The sequence below is a fragment of the Cupressus sempervirens genome, chromosome 3, assembly GCF_028749045.1.
Source record: "Cupressus sempervirens isolate cs-2001-9-10 chromosome 3, ASM2874904v1, whole genome shotgun sequence".
Lineage (NCBI taxonomy): Eukaryota > Viridiplantae > Streptophyta > Pinopsida > Cupressales > Cupressaceae > Cupressus > Cupressus sempervirens.
Genome location: NC_143120.1, coordinates 6,509,962 through 6,537,699, shown reverse-complemented (window position 1 = coordinate 6,537,699; position 27,738 = coordinate 6,509,962). Strand labels below are relative to the sequence as shown.

The window sequence follows — 27,738 nt, the reverse complement described above, 5'->3', positions numbered from 1 at the left end:
ACCAAGGTTCGCTGTTAGGAACTGTAGCTTGATCCAAATCTCTAAAGTCAAGGTCATTCTCTTCTTAGAAATCAAGAGGAACTCTCTCCTCTACCTCAAAAAGTGGATTATCAGAAATCCAAACAGCATCTACCTCAAACAAAGGGTTGTCTATAAGTTGATGGTGATCCAAAGTTTTGGAACTTGGTCGCTTGGGGCAACTACCCAAATCATACGTCTACTAAATGCTATCAACTTCATCAATTACCTCTAGGAAAAATTTCTGCCTCTCTTTATCCTCATGTTCCCTAAAATGATTTGTGCTCCGAATTTGATATTTCGCTTCCTGAAGAGAAAATTGAGTATCAACCAATGCCTCACGAACATACTTAAGCTCCTTCTTGAGCTCCTTAATCTCATTCATTTCTTTATTCAATTCGTTGATATAGGATCCAACAACCTTAAGACAATAATCCCTTTCGAAAAGCAAACACAAGTAATCTGATTTGATAGATTCAAGGGCTATTTTGACCACTTGCAAATCAGCAACAGGCCAATCTCCTTTCTCTTCCCTTTGTGCTTTCCTGTAGAGACCCTCAACCATCTTGTGAGTGCTGTCATAATGTACCAAAGATGCCACCACCATTTCTTCATTAACCTTCAATTGGTTTTTAAATGCATGCATCTCATTATTATCATGTTGATACAACTCATTGTCTTGTAGTGTCATCTTGGATTGTTCCTCTGAATTCCTGTCATGGGCGTAGGAAATATGGTTCATCACATTAAGACCCCAACTTGCTATTGCCTTGTGTGCAACCGACCTCATCGACTTGCATGTCAAAGCTAATCTCCAAATCACCAATGAAGAAACTAGCACCTTGTGTAACATCTTCTACGTGATCGCGAGAAGGCTACAAATCAATGATAGTTGACTGCTGCTCTTTTTTAAGATCCTCTATTCAATGATTTTGGTTTGCCGGAAATTTTTCATACATACCTTTGCATTGGTCTTTTCTAAGGAGATCTTGAACCAATGCCAAATACTTTCTTTTTGTCATATTAGTCTTAATTTTCTGCTCTAGATGAACATCCATGTAATCACTGAATGGTAAATCATTCTGAATTCGGATAGGAAGTTCTTTATACTCTCCATAAATGTCAAGTATTTTTGCTCTTATATCGGATTCAAAATTTTAGATTGACTGTTGTTTATTTTGAGAACGCTCTTTCATGTCCCTGTCTTGATTAGGCATTTTCCCAACTTCTATTCCAAACTTGGCTTCAACCCAAAACTTCCAATTTGCTCAAATAATGTTGTTAACAGTTGGGGGGGTGCACAACATCACTAGAGTGCTTCAACAACCCCACAATCCAACTTTCGGATAGACATAACTTTTCGCTGTAAGCTTCACCCTTTTTTCTTCTACTCAAAAACTCTGAAATTATGTCAAATAATTCGATTTCTATTACAAGTATATCTCTGTATTGGTGATCAACAATGTTTGTCTTGCACAAGGTACGCAGTTGCTTCCCACTGAGGCAGATTGCACAATGTTTCCAAACTGTTTGTTTTCGCCGTACACATTACTGTGCAAAGTAGCTCTGCTGACATGAGTTACTCTCAGACTCTATTAGTTCCACAGGGCTCACAACTTGCTCCCTCCGTCATGTGAGTAATTTGCCTATGCCTGCAACTACTTCCAAGAGACATTTATTAACCTTCAAACTTATCACTTAGCCACAGCAATATTTTATCAAGCTTTTGAAGAATATGCAGACTTTACAATTGTGAACTGACAGTAGTGATTTCCCAAACTGTTGACTAGTAATTGCCCTGTTTAAAGCTTAATATATATTCCAAAATGACTGAAAGGGCCTTCCAGTTTTTGTTTTCATGTAACAACAGCTTTGATTCAGAATAATTTCAAAGTAATGCTCAGAATTGAGAAATGACTTTCTGATATTGTCACTACCTCCTAATGCTAGTACAACAGTCCGTAATCCATTACAGCCTTATACAATTAAGTTCTGCTATGTTTATGACTGCTGCAACACCCTCACAAAGAACATGAGCCTGTATAGCAGCTTCTAGTCATGTACAACACCCCAGCTGGAAGTCCAACATGGTACGGCAATCCAACAAGTAGTTTTGGGCATGTAAATCGGCCTTAGTTACACTGTGATGGCTTGAAATGCTCAACTCGCACAGAAGGTCAGACTTATTTGTTTCCACTTCAAACATCAAGCTCAAACTCTCAAATTGAAACATTCTTGACAAACTACAATATTGAGAAATGAAATTTGTTGGGCATATACGATATTTCCTTAAGACTTATATAGCTCAACGGATACATATTTGCAGACTGTAATCTTCCCGAATCCCCATTCTATTCGTAATCTTCATTCACACATTCTCTTAATTTTTTGCTATGACCTTTCTCACTTGCTCAGCCTCCCAGGTTGCTAAGCTTTGTTATTTTTGTTTCTAGCCAATTCTAAACTATACTTCATGCAGCACCTTAGCTATTTTCTCAAGTTCACCTACTGTTGGTTGTTTGATCAAACCGCATTTTATATTTTGGCACTGTTCCTCGCACTCTTCCTGTAAGCCTCTTCAATAACCTCTTCACCTTACTCTGGGTCCCACACTGCATACCATAACGGTTACCAAATATTCCTACCGTCAGAGATGTTACGTTTCCATAATCATGGTGGTAAAGAGCCACAAATTCCTGATAATTCGTCTACATGCAATAGATTCGATTTCTTAGAATCTATCTCTCACAAACCCGACTAATTTGTAATGGTGTACGTTACGAAACTCTATATTTGCCCGACACAGTTACAACAGACTTGAAATTGGGACAAAAACGGTTTAATGACCTCTGCTGCTTAAATCTGAACTACTGACTTTTCATCAAATAGTTGGCATGTAACCGGTGGATCTTTAGCATGAGTTAATTTACTATCACTTAGCTTCTCTCGAACTTGAATACCCGGGAATATTCACGTTAACAATGAAATGAAGACTTCAAAAATAAATATTAATAATGGTATAACAGCCCAAGGAGTAATATCGCTTATTGAGATAACAACAATTAAAGTTTTGTATGCAATATATCATTGGCAGAATACCAGTATGTAAAGGTTTACATAAACAAATATTACTGCACATATGGTTTAGAGAAAAGAGAACATACCTGACTCCAAGGTGTTGTAGAGTGACTAAGTTTGTTGATCAGCCTACTTGAGCGGTTTCCTTGTGGCATCACCTTCAGACTAGTACCAGTTCTCCTGCAGCCTTCATTAATTCTGCTTACTGATGACTCTGTTAGCTATTGGTTTGTTCAACATTGCAATAAGGATGACACTGCGGAATGTGCCTGTGGTCCAGTTGGGGTGCCGGCCAGCTGACTTCCTTTCTCACATGAGTTTGTTACTGTCGGCCCAATATATTAAAAGAATGTTCCCAATCTTAGAATCGTAACTCAGGGAACCCAACTTACACAAAACTTTCCAGCATTACCTCAACTATGGGGTGATTGTCTAAGCTGTTTGTTGTCCAAGCACCAGTCTGTTGAATAACAACCTGTACATGCCAACATTGATTTTAGACGTCCGTACTTCCTTCTGCTGTGAGCTCTATCTGCCTGTAGCTTATTGTATCAATTTGAATCTCAGCCTTGAAAATTGAAAATGAGAACTAGGTTTTATAAACTCAATAACCTCACAGGATAGCAGGATGCACAGCTCTGATACCAGTGAAATGTCCCGAACCAGATATTTAACCGATTTCTTTCCCAGTTAATATTCAAAACATAAACATGTGAAGTTGCATTGTAAAACCAGTAATATAAATCCTAGGAAATAACCCCACTAGATATAAAACTGATATTCAGCACTTAAACGTAGGTGGTTGCATTACGAAAACACAATAAAACCCAGTAGATTCTCCAATAGATACTACTCTTCTTTCTCAAAACGAGATTCAGGATTCAAGCATATAAGCATGCATTACAAACCCACAATATAAAACCTAAAAATCTCTCATAAAACTCCTTAAACAGCGTTATTGCATTATACAACAGTAATACAATAACCAGTACCTGAAATCCAATCTTAAACACAAAATTTACAGTCAGATTGGAACACTCAAAGAAGAACCTGTAAACACATACAAGACATCCGAAATGACGTCTCCACGAACAATGGGTTCGTCTCCACGAACAATGGGTTTGCATCCACTGTCTACTAGCACGAGGGGCTATGTCCTCACATTGGCTGAAAGTTGAAGCTTTTTGAGTACTCTCTCAAGAGAGAAACTGAAATCTGAATAATAAATCAAGCATGCCCAAGAATGAGCCTCTTTCCCCTTTTAATACACAAACTAAGACTCTTCGACTCCCCTCTGGCTTTTATCTTATTCCCCCGTGACTCTTCAACTTCCCTCTGGCTTTTCGTCTTATTCCTCTTTGATCTTTAGCCCCCCCTTATAATATTAAATTGCTCCATTTTATTCCAGCTTTCATAGATAAATTTTAATATTATAAGAGTATATCTGAAAATCCTCTAATGTCCCAAAAAGGGACATTACATTGGTGGCCATAATAATGATATATGCACAATCAATTTTATTTCCCTACCCCATAGGATGGGAAAGAAACACTCTAATACCACTGTAATGAGCCCTGTGGGCTCACTCCAAAATTGTCCAAATCAATGTTGTAGAATTCCCTTTTGGTTTTTGAGGTTTTATTGTTTTTTTAAGTTTTTGAGTATATATGTTTTTTTAAAGTTTTTTCAATATAGAAAAATAATGCCACAATTGAAATGTAAAGAAATGAAAATAAATTTAGCTCCAATCAGATTGCTATAGTTCACTTGCAGGTATTTACAATGCACACACATATATATAAAGAGCCTGGTATGCAAATTGGCATTTGAATTTGAAGAGGAAATGAGTTCCTGCAGGTATCCAGACCCCACACCAGTGCCTTCCACACAATTGCAGCCTCAATGCAGTTGAATGCCGCCACTAATTAATGACGCTTTTTGCTGTAGATGATTTGCAGCCCAATAATGGTGGATGGGGTTGAGCCAAACCTCACGCCACCTCCAATATTCAAATTACAGTGCTGCCAGAGAACATGTGTCGCAGCTCACTATGGCATCTTCCCATGCTATTTTTTAGACTCCCTTGAATTGATTTAAAACCTAAGGCTGCCTCCAAGTATAGCAGCAATTCAACAGCACCACTGAATGCCTTAACAAATACAAATTTCAAAATTCAATTCCAAGACAATCACCTTCAGTTCTCAGCAGTAGAAACAAGCACAGTAATTCAAAGTGCAATCAAATCAGACAGGAAAATTCAGACTTCCTCTCATGCCCAAACCCTTGAAGCTTCAAATTCATCAACACAAATGCAATAAGAGATATAGATGATAGACACTGCTACAGAAGTATAAATCGCAGCATATATACTACTTCCAAACAACACTATTATTTGTGGGTTTTTGCAGAGAATTCCAACATCAATGATGAGCCCTCCAACTTCTAATTGCAGCAGTATAAAATGATTAAATCACAGCAAAATTAACTCTAGTTTCAGATGAAATTGCAGATCGGTGAAATGCACAATTCATTGGCAATGAAATTCCAACTCAAAGTGCAGAAAATAATGAGGAGAATTCACAATTCTCTCACAGCTTCAACCCCCCACACAAACTTCATCAAAAATAACAAATGCATAGATAATAGAATGAATCAATTCATCTCAAGAACCTTTATCCTTTATTTTATATCATTTCAATCCAAAAAGCTTCCAATTCAAACCTTTCACTTAAAAGGCTCCTTAACAATTCAATGGCTAGAGTCTTTTTGTGCACACTTTTTACTAAAGAGCCTTCTTCAACACACCATTCAATTGGAGCAATAAAGTTATTTAATTAAGTCAAACTTAATTAATAACCTTCATTATGCTCTTATTGTCAAAGCTCTATAAACAAAGTGAGATAGTCTAACCAAAGGCATCACCACAATGCATTGCTATAAATAGTAACCCACTCTCCTGATGTACCATAAATAGTAAGTCACAGAGTCAGAGACCCTTAAAACAATGCGTCATCTCATGAGGGTTGCGATGATGAACTGACATACCCATGCTCCTGGAACCTGCTAAATTGAGGACATTACACAACTGACGAACTCACGAAGGTAGTGAATAAGTGGGTTGAGGGATACCTCTATAATTATATAGTAGGGCAACAAAAGACATGAGTGAAGTGGTTGCATCTTGGTGATAACTGTTACAACACTACATGACACATGTCCATCTAGATGACACCATTCATGACTCTCTATGGATATGATGCTCTAAGTTACATAGATTTGTTGTTCAACAATAATAGGGTACATAGGGCCAAAGTTCTATTGCAGGATAATCAGGATATCATGAAATCAATAAGGGAAAATATGCAAAAGGCACAAAATTAATAGAAACAATATGTAGATTAGCACAAAGTTGAGCAATTGTTCGAGGTTGGACACATGGCTTACCTCATGCTACATCCTTACAGGAAGCCCTCTCTTAAGAGGAGTAGGGCGGAGAAGTTGAAGCCACATTATTATGGGCCTTTTAGAGTAAGCAAGAAGATTGGAGAGGTGACATATGAGTTAGAGCTACTGGTGAATAGAAAGATGCGGTAGGAGTGGACTACGACAATGGCGCCAAATGTTTACCGTACAGGGTAAACGGATAGTTATTGCATTTAGAGACTAGAATATAACATAGAATGAGATAGCACTTTATTCATATAAGTAGAGTATATAATCACGAGTACAATGATGCTTCATAGTTCAAAACTCAATCGCCACCACTAACAGGAACGACAGCCTCTCAAATTTGAAGTTTTATCCCTGTTTTTTGCCTTGGTAATTTTGTCAAACACTTTCCCTACAACCTGGGTTTGCTGATGTTTACTTGTTTTGTTTTGGTTTTTGATGCCAATGATGCTTTGGTAAATACAAATGATTGCAAAGTAAATGCTTGAAATGCTAATGATATGCAACTTCTTTTATTTCTTTTTTTAATGCAAATACATGAAATTCTGATATGAAAAGTACTCCTACAGCCAAGAGGTATTTTCACAAATACTTGGCATGCATCCCATAAATGAAAATGCAATGAGGCTTTTTATCGAACATTTGGCATACAAACTAAACAGCTAATTTTAACTGATTTCCTTTAATGACTGAATGTTTAGCACAAATACTTGGCAAGACAATAAATTCTTATCAAAATGAACCTCCTTTCACAATTGTAAAACAAGTGTTAGAATCTGAAAAGATTAATAACCCAAAAAACTAGTGCAAAGAGTAAATATCTAAACTATGAATGCAAATGATACAAAATCAAAATAGCATCATAGAGTTAGTCTCCAAGAGAGTAATGCAAATGCTTGAAGCAAAATAGCATTAAGAGGATGCAAAAATACGAGATGCAAATACAAGCCAGGTAGCATGCTTATATAGGCTAGGAAGAGGGAGGAGGTGTCAACACCAACCAATGAGGAGCAACCATCTATCGGACTAAAGATAGCAAAGTATCTTCCCAAGATAGCTAATGGATGCTCACATGTAGGAAGGTGACACCTCACAACCATTCACCTAATAAGACATGCTTTATTAACCTAAGCGAGATTATTAAAAAGTGTAGGAAAAACCTAGCAAAATAGGAAAAATAAAAAACTACACTAACACCCCCCCATAAGCGAAGCTTAGGTGGATGTAGAAATGGGTCCCGGCAAGTCAAGCCTGATGAGGTACCCATGTACATAAGATTTCTCAAAAGAGAGAGAGAAAAGAAACCCCCCACAAAAAGTCAAGACTCCGAGTGAGAGGAAGAGGCCCCCCCAAAAGAGGAAGCATCCCGCACCCTCAGCAAAGCTCGCAAATGAAGGAACTTGCTCTCAGTGAAGGGTTTGGTGAAGATATCAGCAACTTGCTCGGAAGTCAGACAATAGCGAAGGTCAATGACATGACCATGGATGACCTCTCGGATGTAGTGCATGTGGACCTCTATGTGTTTGGTCTGTTGATGATGAACTGGATTCCGTGAGATCTAAATGGCACTCTGGTTGTCACAAAATATGACTGATGGCCGTCTGATCTGGATACCAAACTCAGTGAGAAGATGTTGAATCCAAATGGCCTCAGTGGCGGCATTTACAGCCCCCCGATACTCAGCCTCAGTAGAAGACAAAGCAATAGCAGACTGCTTTTTGCTCGACCAACAAACAGGACCTGACCCAAGTGAGAAGCTATACCCTGAAGTAGACTTGCGATCCTCAGAATCACCTGCCCAATCTGAATCTGTGTAGCCCACCAAATCAAGCTCAATACCTGCTGCATAGTGAATCCCACAACTATGAGAACCCTGAATGTAGTGAAGGATCCGCTTGGTTGCTTTCCAGTGTAACTCATGGGGCTCCTGCATGAATCGAGAGACCATGCCTACAGCATAGGAGATGTCAGGTCTCGTATGAGTCAGATAAATGAGACTCCCAACAAGTTGGCGGTACAAAGTGCCATCAACAAGTGGAGAAGAACATTGAGCCTCAAGTTTGACTCCAGAAAGGAAGGGAGTCGGAGCATGCTTACAGTCAGCCATATGAAACCTCGAGAGTAAATCTAGAGCATACTTGGATTGTGTGATGGTGATCCCAGAAGGAGACTGAAGGATCTCAATCCCGAGAAAGTAATGCAACAAGCCCAAGTCAGTCATCAAAAAACTGTCCTGAAGGGCCACTTTGACAGCCTTAATGGTGGGTGAAGAACTTCCTGTGATCAGCAAGTCATCAACATACAAAACCAAAAATAGAAGTGAATCCCCCTGTTGCAAAATGTACACATTAGGATCAGAATGGCACCGAGTGAACCCAACTGATAGAAGGAAGGAGTCCATCTTGGCATACCAGGCCCGAGGAGCCTGTTTGAGGCCATAGAGAGACTTTCGAAGACGACACACAAGTGAAGAATCCTGAAGGAAGCCCTGTGGCTGCTCCATGTAGATCTCCTCATGAAGGTCACCATGAAGAAAAGCACTCTTCACATCCATCTGATGTACTTCCCAACGATTAGCTACAGCAATGGCAAGAACAATTCGAATGGAATTCATTCGGGCAACTGGCGCAAAAGTCTCAGAGTAGTCAATCCCAGGAACCTGGGAGAATCATTTGGCGACCAAGCGAGCCTTGTGTTTGTCAACTGACCCATCTGCTGCAAATTTTGTCCGATAGATCCACTTACATCGAACAAGTTTTCTTCCTTTAGGAAGAGGGACAAGATCCCAAGTGTGGTTCCTCATCAAGGAACTATACTCTTCCTGCATAGCTGTATCCCACTCAGAAATACCAGAAGCCTCATGAAAGGACTGTGGATCTGAGGCAGTAGCAATGAAGACATGTGGAGCATCTTGGAATTGTGAACGAGTTCGCCTGGTGTCTGATGGATCCCCAACCCAATCACCTGCAAACTGCAAGGTCTGTCTAGCCCAAAGTGGGCAAGAAGATGGAGAATCTGGAGGGGAATCATTAACCTCTGAATGATGACTAGGAGAGGAAGGAGGTGAGTTCTCTGAATCACTTTCTGCATCAGAAGTAGAGGTAGAAGACTGTTCAGGTGAATCTGACTCATCAGAAGATCTGTCATGTATTCCAAGTGACTCTAATGTCAAGGTAGAAGTTGGAGAAGTGATAGAAAGGGAGCTTGAAGATCCCTCCTCAAACTGAACACTCCTCTCAATGAATAACTCATGTGTAGTAGGGTGGAGCAACCGATAACCCTTCACACCATCAGGATAACCTACAAATATGCAAGGTCTGCTTTGCGGATCCAAGGCCTTACGTTTCTCTGTAGGAATGTGGGCCCATGCAGGGGAGCCAAAAACTCGAAAGTGCTTAACTGATGGTTTTCGACCGCTCCAAGCTTCAAAAGGAGTAACTCCCTTCAAGGCTCGGTGAGGAACACGGTTCTGGATATAACAAGCACAATTAATGGCTTCTGCCCAATACTGTGGTGCAAGAGATCTAGAGTGAATCATACAGTTTGCCATTTCCTTCAAGGATCTATTCTTCTGTTCTGCAACACCATTTTGCTGAGGATTGTATGGAACTGAATGTTGTAAATCAATCCCCTCTGAAGTGCAAAATCTTTCAAACCGATGGTTGACATACTCACCACCATTGTCTGTGCGCAAAATCTTGATGGCTTTCCCAGATTGCTTTTCTACAAAATTTTTGAAGTCTTGAAAATGATCAAATACCTCTGACTTCTATTTGAGAAAGTACACCCATGTATATCGAGAAAGGTCATCAATGAATGTGAGGACATATCGGGCCCTGCTGAAAGGATGTTGAAATGGACCAGCCAAATCACTGTGAACTAACTCTAGTATCTGTGAAGCTCTCCATGCCTTACTTTTGTCAAACTTTTCCTTAGGATGCTTACCAAGAATGCAACCTTGGCAAACACCTCCTGAGAATTGAACCGAAGGCAACCCTGTGACCATGCTCTGCTGGTTGAGCTGATGCAAATAGTGGAAGTTAAGATGGCCAAACCGCTCATGCCATAATTTACTCACATCATTAGAGTGAGTGAGCAAAACAGATGAAGGAGGATCAGGAACAAAGTGAGAAAACAGATAGAGCCGTGACTGATGATCTGCTCTCCCAACTGCAACTACAGAATCACTATGCAACTCGCGTATCTCCACTGAATCAGGAGTGAACTCAACTCGCTTGCCTAAACCTGTGTGAGTGATTTGGTATATTGATAGGAGATTAGTTGATAATGAGGGTACACAAAGAACATCATGGAATGTGCCATCCCCCACATCAACAGACCCTCTCCCACACACCTCAATAGGAGTGTCATCACCCATCAAAATAGAAGGCATAGTACATGGCTCCAAGGATGCAAGTTCTTCCTTAGATGAAGCCATGTGGTGCGAAGCACCCGAATCAAGAACCCAAGTGGATGGTGAGGAAGCAACTGCAACAAGAGCTTTGCCCTTTCCTTTCCCCTTTTTGTTTTCTTTTGCCTTGTTAGACTCTTCATTAGAACTTTGTTTGATAGACTCAGGAACACTAATATTATTCTTCTCAAGAATGTATGTCAAGTGATCAATTTGTTTCTTCAAACATTTATGTTCATCATGACCGGGTCTTTTACAATAGGCACATTTAACCTTTTCTTTCTTAGGCTTGTCGCCCTTGGAGGATGAGGTATCAATAGTTGCTTTTGAAGCAATTGGTATCTGATCCTTCTTTTCCTCACTATTATTTTGTTTCTCATCCTTACTATTGTTGTTACTACTTTGTCCTTTTTGTTCTTTTGTGCCTTGGTTTGTTGCTAAGGCATGTGACTTAGAGGACTTAAGAGTGCCCATCTGGATTAGCTTGTCCTGTTCTCGAGTGAGATTGACAGCAAAATCATCTAGAGATGGCATGGTGAATTGAGTACCAAGTGCACCCTTAGTAGCATAGAAGGTAGAGACAAACACAGAATATTCTGAACTTAGCTTAGAGAGAATACTGAGAATCAGTTGTTCATCTTTCTTTTCAATTCCACATTGTTTTAACTGCAGCCTTAGTTATTTCAATTTGGTGAAGAAATCTTGGATTGTGTTGAAATTGCCTGGACTCAAACTAATTAATTCATTTTCCAACATATGACCCCTCATTGAATCTTGTGTGCCAAATAATGTTTCTAGCTTTGTCCATACTTCATTTGGTGTATCCAAAGACTCAATGTGAAATAGCAAGTCAGGAGAAATAGACAAACACAATGTTCCATATGCCTCATCACATTTGTTAAACCACTTAGGCTTGTCTTCATCTTTAGCAGGTTCAGTTTCAAGTCCCATAGTTATCCTATTTAATCCAGCTTTCCTTAAGTGAATTATCATGCGTGATTTCCGCTCAAAGTAATTGTATGGAGTTAGGATGGGCATATTTGTTTGATCCATGATGAAGGAATGCAAAGAAATGCTAAAAGGAAGAGAATCCAGCCACGACAATGCCCCCCCCCCCCTTTTTACTCAATCAAAGAACCCCCCCCCCCAAAAAAAAATGATTTGGCACTTTATTTTAGTGCATTTACAACTACCACTAGAAAGAGATACTTAGTGGTCTTGATTTCAATGCATTACAAACCCTCATGAAGAGCATATGCTAAAAGTGAAACTTGGGCACAATAATCAAGGAAACAAATAGCACCACTGCGATTTACTCGAAAAATCATGCACTTTCAAAAAAAGAATCGCCTCAATATGAGGTCGTATGAGAAAGTTATGATCCTCCGAAGTTTCCAAAACGAGAACTGTGCACAGTCACGGCTGAGAATCTGCAATTTCTGAAGAATTCATGCATGAAAATCAAAAACTAACTCCACTAGTGGATAGAGCACAAAAAAATAGCCAAGTTCATAACAAGAATTATCAAAATCAGAGTCCGTATGAGCAAGAACGAGACATTTGAAAATTGCATTCAAATCTGCGGCTGCCAACGGAGAGGGGTATGGCTGTAGCTTTGCATGCTCGATTATGAAAAATATACAGCTTGCATGCAAAATCTAAAAGATACCCAGATGGTTTTTCGGAGCTGCGAACAAAACCCAGAAAGCGTTTTTCTTGCTGATGAACAGAAGATGTTGCTGTAGTGTAAATCAGACGCCTTTAACAGTAAAAAACGGCTCCAAAAATCAGAAAACGACCCCAGCAACCAAAATATGACATGCAAATGCTGGATCAGCTTCTTAAGTCCATCAATGGCATGCTGGAACCTGCAAAACTGATTGAAAACTCCAAATATGCAAGTTGGTTGTCAAATTTGAAATTGAAACCCCAGAGAAAAACTGTTTTTGTCAAAACTTTTCTGATTCTCAAGATCATCCAAAGATGCAAGAGAAGAGCATACTTTGTTTTTCAAAAAAACTACAATAAAGTTTATTTGCCCCCCCCCCGAATCTCTCAAATAAGGAAACTAAAATCTACTTTTGCACATAGAAAAGCTCTGATACCATGTTAGAATCTGAAAAGATTAATAACCCAGAAAACTAGTGCAAAGAGTAAATATCTAAACTATGAATGCAAATGATACAAAATCAAAATAGCATCATAGAGTTAGTCTCCAAGAGAGTAATGCAAATGCTTGAAGCAAAATAGCATTAAGAGGATGCAAAAATACGAGATGCAAATACAAGCCAAGTAGCATGCTTATATAGGCTAGGAAGAGGGAGGAGGTGTCAACACCAACCAATGAGGAGCAACCATCTATCGGACTAAAGATAGCAAAGTATCTTCCCAAAATAGCTAATGGATGCTCACATGTAGGAAGGTGACACCTCACAACCATTCACCTAATAAGACATGCTTTATTAACCTAAGCAAGATTATTAAAAAGTGTAGGAAAAACCTAGCAAAATAGGAAAAAATAAAAAACTACACTAACAACAAGGAGAGAACCTGGAATAGTATTGAAAATGTTTATGGCTGAGTAGTCTCCCTTGAGTTTGGAAAGCCACCAATAGTACTAGCTGTCCCTGGATTTGCTTCTACACACTCTGTCTTCTAGTTCGAACTGTGCATTACTTCCTTCCACTGCTGTATCTCTACTGCTGAACTAAACTAGTACCGACCTGTACCTTCTTGTTATCCACTATGAGGCTGGAAACTTCTGCTATGTACAGCTGCACCAAACTGAGTCACCCTTCACCTCTTCAACCTGTTATAATCATTGCTAGGAAGTGATGTTATATGCCCAGGATAAAATCACATCAACCCAGCTACACTACGATTTTGCTGTAGCAATTTTTGTGATTATTTATGGGTGCCGAAAATGCCTTCCCAGGCCCAGCCGTATAGCCTTAAACTCCTGCAAAAAGACTTGAAATTGATGCCACCAATCAATATGGATTTCCTCCAAACTTTCGAACTACTCTTCCTTGATTCACTTCACCAAATTTTAACCCCTTTCTTGGTCCAAGAATTTCGAACTCAGCTCTGCCCTTCACCTTGCAAAAATGATGTCAAATCTTTGATGCCCAATTTGAGACAAACCCTGCAAAAATTAACTTCGAATGAAGCTCAAATGAATTGGTTGAATACCAATTCCACTCCTCCAACTAGGGTTGATATCTCACAACCGAAATTGGCACCTTAGAGTCTTCAAACCCTCAGGCAAACCGACAAGCACTAAAGCTCTCAGCACAATAGATGATTATGCAACTCAAGATGTCTCAAATGCCCCCCCAAAAGCTCCTTATAAAGAATTCATAAGTAACTTCAAGAAACTTCTAGAATAATCTATTACTTTATTCTTTTAAGTGAATCTAATCTAATACATTTTTCCCCTTTATTTCTTCCCTTTTTAGCCTCCGAGGAAAATTAAAGGCTAAAAGAAACAAGTAGTTGGTGCCTATCAAAAAGGGGACATTACACAAATGCAATCTTGACTTCCTCATGAACAAATTGTAGGTATGTATTAATTCATTAGCAATCAACAAGCTCTCTTCAAAGAAGACAATCTCTTCAACATAAATTAACTTCTCATAAACAGAGGCAACAATAGAGAAGTAATAGCAATTTGCAATCACAATTGCAAACAAACTCTAGAAACTTGAAACAACATCTCCCCAATCACAAACAAATATGGTAAGGAGATCCAACCCAAGTTCAGAATTAAGCCTCTATACTTCTTCAGTGGTTCAAAAAAAAATTCAGAAACTAATTCACAATATCTCAGCTGAGAATTAGAAAACACTTCTCAGCGCAAACCCTTATACTTCAGCAAAGGCATAGAAATCATCAAACTCAGAAACTCTTCATAGGAAACAAAAGAAAATAATCAATCGGATGCTTTTCCCATCAAATGGGCTCATATTTATAATTGTTGAGGGACATAATCATTGCAAATGTAATAAAACTACCATATTTCTGCATGTTCCAAATGCAGATTGAATGTTATATAATATGCATAGAAGAGACATGTCTCTATGGTAATTTATAAATTAATCATCAATTAGATTATATATATACACATAGATATACGAGGGTTTGTCTAATTGATGATCAACGAATAACCATAGAAGGATTATCTCTAGGTCAATTCAGTCTAACTAAAGCTATAATATTAACACTCCCTCTTAGCTAAGAGGATTGTTATAGAACACATTATGCTCTCAAGCATATAGAGAGATATCATCTCAATATGATATTCTTGGAATGGCATATTTAAGGATATCAACATATATTCATCAACTTAGATGTTATCTTTCGATATCATCCAAAGTATGATTAAACAATAAATATCAATTGTACGATATTCATCATACTTATATTCTCTTGGTATGAGCATTGGCATCATGTTCATGATGCCTACCAAAAGAAAATGTTATATCCTAGAAGAATTTGGGTTATCTGATCTCCGACACACTTTAGGACAACAACTAAATGTAGTCTATTAGATAATAGTCATGATCTCAAGGACAAAAACTTAACATAGTCCATCATGACGAGTATCATGATCTCGAGGGAGGATTTGATCAATACTATCATCTCATAAAATGGTGATATGATTTTGAGCAATCTTATCAATCTCATATTCCATGATATTAATACTAGCATCAACATCATAATGCCTGCCAACAACTATATTATTATATATCCTAGAATGATATGAGTTATCTAATCTTCAGCACATTCCGGGACAACAACTGAATGTAGTCAATCAAATAACAAACATGATCTTAGGGACGTCAACTTAATGTAGTCTCCATTATGACAAGTATCATCATCTCCAGCACACTCTGAGACATCAATTTGATGTAGTCCATCATGATAATAGAGAAAGAACACAAGAACAACAAATGCAGTCTATCATGATAACAAGTCAAGCTATTTTTAAGATCCTCACCTTACAATAGTGACCTCACAAATACGTCAATGAAAGATCGTCACCTTTCATAACATAATCCACATATGCAAAATAGTAACTCTCATGATATCCACCATGAACCAAATCAGAGGGTGGATACACCATAGCTGGTCCAAGAGGGTGGAATAGGGACTTTTGTCTCAAGCTTCTCTCTCATAGAGAAGAATGTATTTATAAGGAATTTCTCCTTGAACTTCTCCCTCTTAATTTGTTGACTTCTTCCGATCAAGGTTGCTTTTTGATGGATGTTAGACTCCGTCTAAAATTGTTATCAAGCTGTTGACCTCCTCTTACAAGGTTGCCTCTGATGAAGTATCAAACTCCCTCTCGATATAGAAGGATTCTCATAATCTTAATCATCAAAAATATTTACTTGAAGAGTGTCTCTCTATCTAGCATGATCATTAGATGACTAATGAATTTTAGATCAAAACTTCTTTGAGTTTTGCACATTATTTGGCAGCATGTGTAAAGTACCAACCTTCTTTTCATGCAAGAACAACCTCAGAGACAAGGGAAAAGATCAAGGCAAATGGCTCTTTATAGTACCTATAGAAATACAATTAAGAGAGAGACTACAATGAGTAGATAAATGTAATTCTCAAGGATAATAAATACTTATCTGCACATCAACATCCTTGATACAAGTTGGTCCAACGAAGGTCCAAATGCAACAAATTTGAAAATGCCTCCATATAAGCATTTGTCAAAATATGGGAATAGAACATTGGTTATTATTCGCCCCACAATGTAAAATTCTCATTTACTCCATTTTATAGAGTTTTTGGTCATTATTAATTTCAATGAAAGACAATCAGGCGTGAATGATATCTATATTACCTCCAAAACTAATAACATCCTCACTTCATCCCTGCTCCATATCTAAATTATGACCTAAGGCCAAAAGAACCTCCATGAGTTCTTGTCTTATCTGCTTATTCCAAATCAGATATATTTTTCTCCCACAAGAGTGGTTAACTAATGAAATCTCGTATAACATGGAATAGTATTCCTTGTATTTGTTCTAAAGAGATCTTTTGAATTTCTTGCATGCCTAGTGTCAAAACCTTGTGTTGGCTTCTACTCTTGAATATTGCAATCTCATTTGACTATTATTATTTCCAAGATATCACTGAGACAATACTATGTTTATTTGTGATTTAAAACAGCTGCCCATTGTGAGACTACGATAATATGAGGAAGGTGTTTAGATGAGAACAAGACACCCGTCTCCGTTTCTATTGACTTGTAATGGTCTTACTTGTCCAGATCATCATAAGAATGCAAATGTTCAATCTTAGATGGTATATCGTTGACTCGGTTAGGGCTAACCTCCTCTTATTTCTTTAGTCTAATGGCTGACAGTGTTTTTGTTTGTTTCATATTCAATATACCATTGACTCCCCATCACAACAACTCTCGGCTATACTTCATTATAAGTTACGCATATGGATTCTCACCAGCATTTATTCCATCAATACTACTAAAGCCTTAAACGGATAATTTTAATATTGGTGGAGTGCTCAGTATGGTTTATCTTTTTGTAGATCATAGTGTATTATTCAATGAAGACCATATATTAAATATCAGTGGTGCACTCGCTCGATATCCACATATGCTGCCTCTACTGTGGAGGCTTTGAGATCAGTAATCTTCCCCTCATAAAAACTCAGTCTTGCAAAGGTTTTGAAGCTCAACTGCATCGACCCCATCAATGCTTTGTATCAAAGCCTGGATGTCTACCACAACCACTTTCGTCGCCTCCACTATCCGCTTCAATGTTTCTGGTACTATCTCTCTTGTGACTCCTACCATTCAAAGTAGGTGTTTTTTGAGACTGCCAATGAAATTGGCATGGAATTGTGCGGTTCTAGCATTGCTTAAAATATTCAGAGGGAGGGCAGGTGGCAAGCATTGAGAATGTATGTAGGATATAGAGTTTCCCAATGATTCGAACTTCCTTCCAGAGCCCAGTTTAATCAGGTCGTGGTTGTAATGCCCAACAACCAGTGCCCTCTTTACCTTCTCTGTGCCTGTGGCATCATTTTTCTCTTCCATCCTTAAAAATCCCAAATTACAATTTTATGCAGAGCCCTACACTCCTCTTTCGCTACTAGGTGTTTCTGATTCTGAATTTGGTCTCTCATGAATTTTTTTTTTTTTAATATTTAACAGTAGTCACGAAGATCAATATCATTTTATAAACAACCTACAAACATTGTTTGGTGTTTTGATTAATGGGAATGTTTAGAAACTGTAGTAATATCTTCAGACTGCCTTCTTTTTAATCTACCACCACAAACTTTTGAATCCAAATGCACAACCAAATATGAATTTTCTCTCGGCATGAAGCTCCACTAATTTCTTTTTGCAAGAATGTTTTACGAGGCCAAGGAATGAATTTTAGTTAAGAATGTGAAGCAGATTCTTAGTATAATGAATTTGGACATAACTACTCCTAATAGTAGTCTTTAGAAAATATCGAATAATTATTTTGCCTATCAATAAGGAAGCCTAATAGATATTCTACTAATCTAATTGGAGTCAATCAAGGCAACTATAATTCCCATGGAAGATTCAATTTATTTTTCCAATAATTTTCTAAAAATGGTCCTCTCACTTCTCTTCTATGAATTGCACCAGTAATTGGCTTACCAAAATTTATGGTCAATCCAAATTTGATTGCCACCTGGAAGTAGACATTAATATAGTTTGATATTGGCTGTAACTGATGCTCCTTTGGTAATGGATGCCTTCTACTTCACTAACTCTCAGCCTGTGGATATCTCTGTATCTCTTGAATGGAAGGATGTCTGTTGTGTCCTCTTATAATACCGCTCCTCCAGTTCATACAAACTACAAATGATTATCGCTGAGATATATCTAGTCTCTGCATCATTTCCCGAAGAAAAATTCAGAATTATCCCCGATGAAAGCACATCTTTCATTATTTATAATCCAACCCAATATATATGTCTTCTATGCTTGTTAGTCTAGTTTTTCAAAACGCTGTAGTTCGTGAAGGAATAAACGCAAGTCTAGGGATGATTACTGCAGGTTTTAATAAAATCAAATGTTCTCCTCTAGACTCAAGTCTACTCTGAAATCATATGAAAGTTATAGGATTTCTTTTGGATAGAATTGAATGTTGTGAATAATATGATTAATTATTTCAACCAAGCTTTATCATTGGAATTTTGGGGTGATAAGGTTCGAACTTTATGTTTTTTATTTTATTTAGAGCCAAGTCTACTAAATTTTGTTGGCTTCCAAATATATTGATCAAATATTTTAATCCAGCTTATATTTGGAGTTGTTGGCTAAAATTTTTGTTAGCCACTATGACCAAAGCTTACAAAATGGGAACTTTAGGCAACGGTGTAGTGAAATAAATCTCTCCTCTCTGCAATAGATATCATACAAGGGGTATTTGACAAGGGGAATCATACCCGGTGAAACTCATAGCATCATCCAACAAATCACCAAAGGTGTCCACACTATCTACATCCCCATCACCTAATAGAGCCTCAATTGCCGTCACCTAACTCTGCACACGACTCTATGCTAGGCTGTGAATCAATAACACTAGAGCATGAACCCACATCTACTGACTCCGCTGTAACACCAAAATCACTGGCAGCACAGCTAGGTGACTCCATACATGCATCGGTCCCACCTAAGGAAGCAACTGCCTCTTGCATTGGAGCAACACTATGACAACTCCCATACAAATCTCCAATAATAATTCTCTCCTCAAGAGAGCCAGAAGTATCAGTAGTAACAACTGCATCAACTGTCTTTGCACTAACTTCAACAACTCTAGGGACCTCAACATGCTGAAGCTTAGTGTCGCTAGCCACCAAGGGTACTAACACATCTACTGATCTTTGTGAAATGGATCCATCATCAATACTGCAGATAGGACTAGCAAGTGTCGTACTCAATATAGGTACAGCTGTGTCATGGACACCTGTCGAGGAAAACTCAAAATCCCTGCAATCTCGATGTCAGCCTTCTAAAGGCAGAAACCATATACCTCATTGTCCTCTCAACTGTCTCTAGATCTGACAAGCTCTCCCTTTTTTGATTTAAGTATTGAACAAAGGACAAGTTTTGCTTAACTAGATCAGGGAATAAATCCCATTCATTGTGCATTGCCATAACGCTATTTGGTAGTAAGTTTGGTGCCGCAGGTGGTGCTACCTCTTCCTCTACATTAAAAATGGGCATCAAAGGCCTTTTAGTGTTCCATGCGAGGGCCTTAGCAGCTCGGGGTGATTTTGCCACACTACCACCTCCAATGTGACGACTCGAGGCTGCCCTGTGAGGCGGAGCTAATTGCTGCATAGCACCTGTAAGCTGCTGAAGTGCAGTGGCTATATTGTTCCACCCATCTCTAATAGCCCTCAAAGTTTCCCTCACTTCCCGTTCTTGTTCATTCTCATTACAAGCCATTTGAGTGTCTTGTACTTGTTCACCCTGTTCAATCTGCTCAATCTATTCAACCTAATCTGAAGATTCTGCCTGCTTAGGTTGGAAATGACTAAATTTATAAGGTTTCCTCCTCATACTTGGCTGCATTTTTCCTATTTAATCTAGCCTGTTACGTAATAAATTTTTCCCACAAGTTGGCAGGACTTATAGCTCTGATACCACTGTAATAATCCCTATTGTTCTGATCAAAGAGTTCAAACTAGGACTAATGGAATTTTGTCAAACAATTGGCATGTAACCCAAAGATTAAGATCTAGTATCACTGATATGATCCCACACTCTAGTGGTAATACACGCTCAATCAACTAAAATGTATATTAAAGTACTATTGAATCCAAAGTTATTCTTTTTACTAACTTGTTATAATAGAAACTACAAATGTAAATACCAGATGGGAACGATATTCATATGAACTCCACCAACTTCTTACATGTTTCATAATCACTCAATTTGCACATATACAATTAAATAGTAACAGACCTGGAGTCTAACGTGTGATGGCCAACTGTCTACATAATCTGGTGCATATGAGTTATCACAGGCTGCTCCTTCAATGGTGGCCGAGCTGACTACTATTCACTATCCTAGGCGTGGAATCAAGATAACCTGATGCCATGATCTGTTTATCTCTCCCTTGACCCAGCTGCTCCCTGTGGGGCTTTACTGATGTGATTATCACCAACCCGCAGACCAGCTTACTCATGGCTCAATACTACTTCCGAGTATGAGGGAAGGAGAATGCCGACAGTCTAATAAATGTATGGAGAACATTCCAATTTGGGATTGATAAACCCGATATCACTTGCTCACGTAAATGGACTACTGTGTGTGCCTATCGTTTATCAACTTGCTCATGTGAATGATCTATTGTATGTACCTACAGTTTATCAGCCTGCTCACACGAATGATTTGTTGTATGTGCCTTCCAAATGCCGTTGAATATCCACCCAATATCCACGTCTTCTAGCTTTATTCCCACTATCCAGCCGATATTGTTACTGTTTCTACTATATGGAAGAAAGTTAATGCATTCCTCTATTATTTCAACTCATAAGTCAACAGATAACTTCCAGTTCTAAAGCCAATACTATATTTCTTCTTGCCGATTTCCTGCCTGAATCTGTATTTTGTTCCTAATGAGGGGCTGGGGTGTCGTCCAACTTCCTCAATCAACTCGAGGGGTTTCGTCCTTAGAGTTACCAGTAACATTAAAGCAACCGCTTTTTGTTGCAATAGATTAATATATCTCATGGTCCCCATCCCAATGTAGCTCCATGCTTTTATAACCTCGATATGAGGGAAAATGCAAACAACTAGGCAATGTGGGATTAAAAGCCAATTTCATTTTTTAGTCACTTAAGTCACTTGAACTTTAATATCTCTTGAAATACTTGTCTGATTGCCATGCCATCTGAAATAGGAATCTCTCCTCATAATTCCCCATGTGACCAAATACACTTTCTAAAAATAGAAAGGGTCCATCTCTATTACTCCTGATTTACTATACATAGTAAGTATGGCAAATGGAGTCCAGATGATATCGAATGAAGGCCAAATCCATAAATCGTTGAGTGTTGGAGATTAATCAATCCTCAAAAGACCCTCTAACCATCCTCATTAGCCTAGGAGGATCCAATATTAGGCTAATCCCTGAAATTTTGATGCTGGCAACAAATGGGGACATTACATGTTATCATGTTCTTGCCTCATTATTGTGCATGTATACTCTGTATATATTATTGTTGATCCTAGTATTAATCTCTAACTGGCTTTTTTTTTATTGATTTTCATATCATATCAATTTACCCTCTACAAGGTGATTGGTATTTATGCATTATTGGTATGCTTTCTGCTCTTTGTCCACTTCCATGATATTGATCCATTCTTGTTTTTGAAGACTTCATATTGTTGCTCTATTTCCATATCATATCAATGTTACTCTTTATAAGGTGATTGGTATTAATGCATTAGAGGTATACTTTCTGCTCTTTTCTGACTTCCATGCTATTGATCCACGCTTGCATTTGAAGACTCCATTTCTTAGTGAGTTGCACTTTCTGGTATGCCTTCACCTTTTTAGTTGTTGGCTAACTGATTTATAACAATCTTTATAACTTTCCTATCGAGAGGTTCTCGATATTTGTTAATCATTTATCTCTATATCAAGTATATGACGATGTCAAAACTATGGAACTGGCATATTGTCATTATCCTCTTTTTAAGGTGATCATTAACTGGAGCCAACTCTTATTCCTTGTATAATGACTAGGAAACTGTCTTATTTATAAGAATTCACAGTTCCTCAATCCTTATTCTCCTACCATTATCTAGTATAATGTGCGTCTAGCTAAATTTACTAACTCTTATCTGTTTGAGTGTCCAAGGACTGCCACTCCTTGTCTCCTATCATTATTTAGTATAACATACTTCTAGCTAAATCTACTAACTCTTATCTGTTTCAGTGTCCAAGGACTGCCACTCCTTGTCCACAAAGTGTCTTGATGCCCTAGTGGGATTGGATAAAAAACATGGACACTACAATGGTTCAATATTGTGATTTATGAAAAGTAATAAATCGTGGACATTACAATGGTTCAATATTGTGATTAATGAAAAGAAATTTGAAGCCTTTACCAAGATAAGTTTTACCTCAGTTCAATCCAATAGCTCTGTATGTTGTAGAATGTTGAACCCATTGCTCACGTTGGTACTTGGCAGACTGGTGCCATTGCTTTCTAGTTTTAACTTTTAGCTTATAATAGATATATCTTTTTACTTCTGAATAGATATTGTAATTTGTTGTACTTTTGAGTCCTATGGACCTACCTATGTCATCAGTGAACATAATGTAATTTCATCACTTTCTTGTTTCTACAGGTTCCGACAATATGGCTTATGGGAAAGATATTCTGAGATATACAATAGCAATGATTTGATTTATACTGTTGGAGCCAGTGACTGGAGAAGAGATTGGTACTTTGCACACACCTGCAGGTATAGTTTGTATTAAACTAATTGCTCATTGCTTGGATTAAATATATGCCTTGGAATGTCACTGAAGAGATAAGTTCCCGACCTTGATTTCATTGCAGCACTGTAATTTCATTGATCAGAAATGAATATTTTAGTCGGCAATGGTTTTTCTCATATTCTATTGATATATGCTAATACTAAATGATTCTAATGACAAAGTTGAGGCTAGAATAAATCCAATCTCTCTCTTTTTGGTGAAAGCCTGTCACATCTACAGTTTCTCCCTTATATGAAGAAACGTATTCTTATAATCAAATGCTTGAGAAACACAAAATCACTTTTAATGTTTTCCTCAGAACATCTTAAGCATGTGTAATTAAGTCCATATTTTCATGGCTATGTTCCCCGTGAGTTTCCTATTTTTCTCACAGATCATGTGCAACATGGATGAATGAAAAATGGAATTGATTGTAATGTCTGTGCCTTATTTATTTATTTTTGGTTTAATAGACTGACATTAATAGAAAAATAAAATAAAAAAGTAACCTGCAAACCATTTCAGTATAAGATATTCAAGTCGTAGCCGTAATGATCTAAACTAATATGGTAATAGTTTTACTTTTGTTTATATTGTTTTCCTGATACCTTATTAAAATCTTATACCTTGTTTCTCATGATTCCTTTTGCACTTATTGCTAGGTTTTAACACAATTACAGAATAAAAGTGCATATCAGTACAAATTGAAATAGGACTAGATAATGAAGACATTATTTCTTTAGTTACCAGATTTACTCCATTTTCTGCATAATGAATATTTTGGTCAACCTTTGGCAGGCATTTGCTGTGGTTTCTTTTGCTTTTAATTCACAAACCTAGAGGCCAGTATTGAATGCTTAGATAATGTTTCTTTAAGAAAGTTCCAACTATATTTTTCAGAGAAATCAACTCACCGATCTTGATCATTACAAAGGGTGATGCTATGATATCAAACCTTTTCCTCAGATTAGTAGCATTGGAATAAGTCACTAAATAAGGCAGAATAAAACTACTTCTATAACAGTACTTAGCAAACTAACCCCAAAAACCTGCTAATAACCATCGATTTTATGAAATTTGATGCCATTCAAGTATCCACTCAAATCATGCATCTCAAAATTTGGCCTCACAATGGCATTGTTTTAGTGATCTCATACAGAATTTTACACAGGAGTCAATAGAAAGTGTTACGGTTATGAATAGGGATCAATGATAATTTCATTTGGCCAGCCAGCAGATATTTCTGTCAAGGATAAATGTTTATTTTGATTTTGGATCAGCTTCACCTTGGCAAAATATGTTTTTTTGTTTATAGTTCAATATTATAAAAATGACATTTTCTTAAAAAAATTGTAACTTTCCACAAACATCCGAAAATCTGATAAAAACTTCTCTCTGAATCCTATAATATCATATGCTCTGGATTTCTACATCCAAGTCACAGATAAAATTGATCTACAAGATACTAAGGATTTGAGCAAATGTACAATGTATTGATTTCCCTCAAAATTTTAGGATTGAAAGCAATGGAAGCTTGCATCCCTCAACATGGCAAGTCAAGTTCCAGGTGAAAAATTGGAAACAAAATAGTCTTTACAAACTTCGTTTAGCAATTGCATCATCAACCAATGCAGCTATTCAGGTAGGAAGCTTTCTATTTTCTTAATCCCAGCTGTCTGCATGTAGCTGAATACAGATGGCTTGGCCTGTTTAATTCATTTGCTATGCTTACAAATTCCTTGATGTGACAGGTTAGATTCAATGATCCAAATATATACAAACCACATTTCGATACTATGCAGTTTGGGAAAGATAATGCTATTGCTCGTCATGGCATCCATGGTTTGTATCATCTATTTAACGTTGAGATTTCTGGAAAACTGTTAGTGGAGGGTGAGAATACAATGTATCTTACACAGAGAAAACCCACTAGCCATTTTACTGGTGTAATGTATGATTATCTTCGATTGGAAGAAGTTTCTTCATAAAATCCTTAATAGAAAGAGGAATGCATATTCAAAACTTCCACGTGTAAATATTTATTACATTTATCTGGAAATAGGAGGATGTTATTGTTGTTTCCAGACACAAGAAGAGACAAATTAACACTTCAGCATGTACTTGTAATTTTGTAAATGTCTAATATTGATGTTGAATTATATAAATCTGTTTATTATTTTTCAAGTAATATTTGACATTGGAGATGTAAATTCCATAGTTTTTATATTATAAAAAAGAGCTTCTGAAAAAGAAACTCTATAATATCATATGTATACTGTTTAATGTTTTGGATCGCACATTATGATCTATCATATATTTTCCATGGGAAAATTAGATTGCAAAGTGATGCAAATACTTAATCTAGAGCATTTAAAATATATTATTGCTCTAGAAGTTCTCATAACACTTGACATGTTAGGAATGAGACATTTGAGATATTTCAGACTTTCAACTTCTAAAATTGTCGAATGTACCATACAACAAAGAGCACAATTTCATTGCTGTAATTGTTAGTTCCGCTGTATTCTATAACTTAAATGATGTACAAAGCATCAACAACCACCTAACAATATCTTGAAAAACAGTTTGGTTCAATTCCATGGATTTTATGTGTCATTGTTTCGTGTACAGTGCATTACACACTACTTGTGCATGTCATATGTTGACCCTATTCCAAGTGCAAGATTAACTGAAATGTGAATCTTTAAGTTCGGGACCATCCCAAGCACATACCGTGCAAGCTAACACCAGACTCCCAATTGAAAAATCATTGTGAAATCAAGTACTAAAAAATTGGAATGATATTTTCTTGTTCTCCATTGGAGCTGGTTAGCACAGCATAGTAAAGCATACTATTGATCTAACAAGCATATCATGAATTTTTGCAACCATGTAGAAAATCTGCAATTGAAATTTGTTTATTAGAAAATTTAGAGCTTTGATGGAGCTAGAGTCCCTACCTAGTGTAAAAATGGAGGATATTTTGATTCTCTGTTAATTGGAAGAATTAGTAGATAATTTTAAAATTCCAGTGTCCATTAGAAAAGAGAATTAATCCTCTTAGTTTCTCTTGTTCTTAGTTTCTACTTTCAAAAAGCTACAATTTATTTACTATTCTGAACTTGTTCTTTCAAATTGTACTACTGAAAATTAAATAGAAATATCTAATTGTAATATTTTAATATCCATATTCACCTATTTTAAGATCAACATTAACCTACTTAACAACACAACCATTAATTCATTTTAACAACAATTGTTAAAAAGGTTTATTGAATGATAAAAAATTCGTCCAAGGTCTTAAAACCATGGCATGAATTGACATTAAAAAAATATCATATTTATATATATTATTAATTTCATATCCATATTACATATTTCATAATATCCTCACTCCTATGCATTATATAACAAGCTTCTGTAGAGCACTATGTTCCTATCAAAGTTGAAGAATGAATTTTTTTTTACAAGATAATAGAATATAATATAATAGAACGTTGTTGTTTGAAATCCTAAACAGACATGAGGCAACTCATTTTGGGGGATTTATGCACATTAAATTTCAATGAGGGTTTAACAAAAATACTACCAAAATGATGGCATCTTAAACCATATCAAATCAATTTCTATATGATTTTAGAAGTGTTGTTCTCTTGATAATAGCTATGCACAACTCATTTTGGCTGATTTAAGATGAAAATTACTGGCCTGGTCCTCTAAAACGACATTGGGGTGAAGAACAGTATGTTTTCGTCAAACATTATAGATATAAACCTTTTTAAAAAATTGTGAAACACTCAAAATGATCCAAACTTTAGTTTCTTACGATTGAAAATTACAAGGGATGTTACAAAAAACCTCATGTTGTAACCACATTATCAATGAAGATTTGCCTAACCTTAGCTCCAAAGCACTAATGGCTTATGTAGATGAGAATTTTAATGCGGAAGAAATTTTTAATATCCACCCTTGAAATATTCTATCAAGTGGGTGAACACACTTCAAAGAAAGTCACTATCACTATAACTATGTTGAGAATGATAAACCACTTTTACGAAAGTGATCAAAAACAAAAATTAGATTTATTTCTCCTACTTTTGAAATTAGGGTACATGTAGAAAGTAAAATGCATATTGCTAAATAAATTGAGGTAAGTGGTAAAAATTCTTATTACAGGTGCTTGCCTTCTAAGGTAGACAGTAAATACAAAACTCTCATTGCTTGAAAAATGACGTTACATGGAAAAATTCCTAATCA

General features: G+C 37.0%; 1 protein-coding gene across 1 annotated transcript in view; it reads left to right on the top strand.

The window, feature by feature from the left end:
- The window catches only part of LOC149564451 (uncharacterized), a 265,933-nt gene extending 240,268 nt beyond the window's left edge, over positions 1-25,665 (top strand). Inside the window, exons 12-14 of the mRNA XM_089818003.1 lie at positions 23,349-23,465; positions 24,997-25,123; positions 25,233-25,665. Of these exons, the coding sequence (XP_089674129.1) occupies positions 23,349-23,465; positions 24,997-25,123; positions 25,233-25,469 (481 nt within the window). The 3' untranslated portion in view covers positions 25,470-25,665. The remainder of the gene's footprint in view (positions 1-23,348; positions 23,466-24,996; positions 25,124-25,232) is intronic.
- The last annotated feature ends 2,073 nt before the right edge of the window (positions 25,666-27,738 follow it).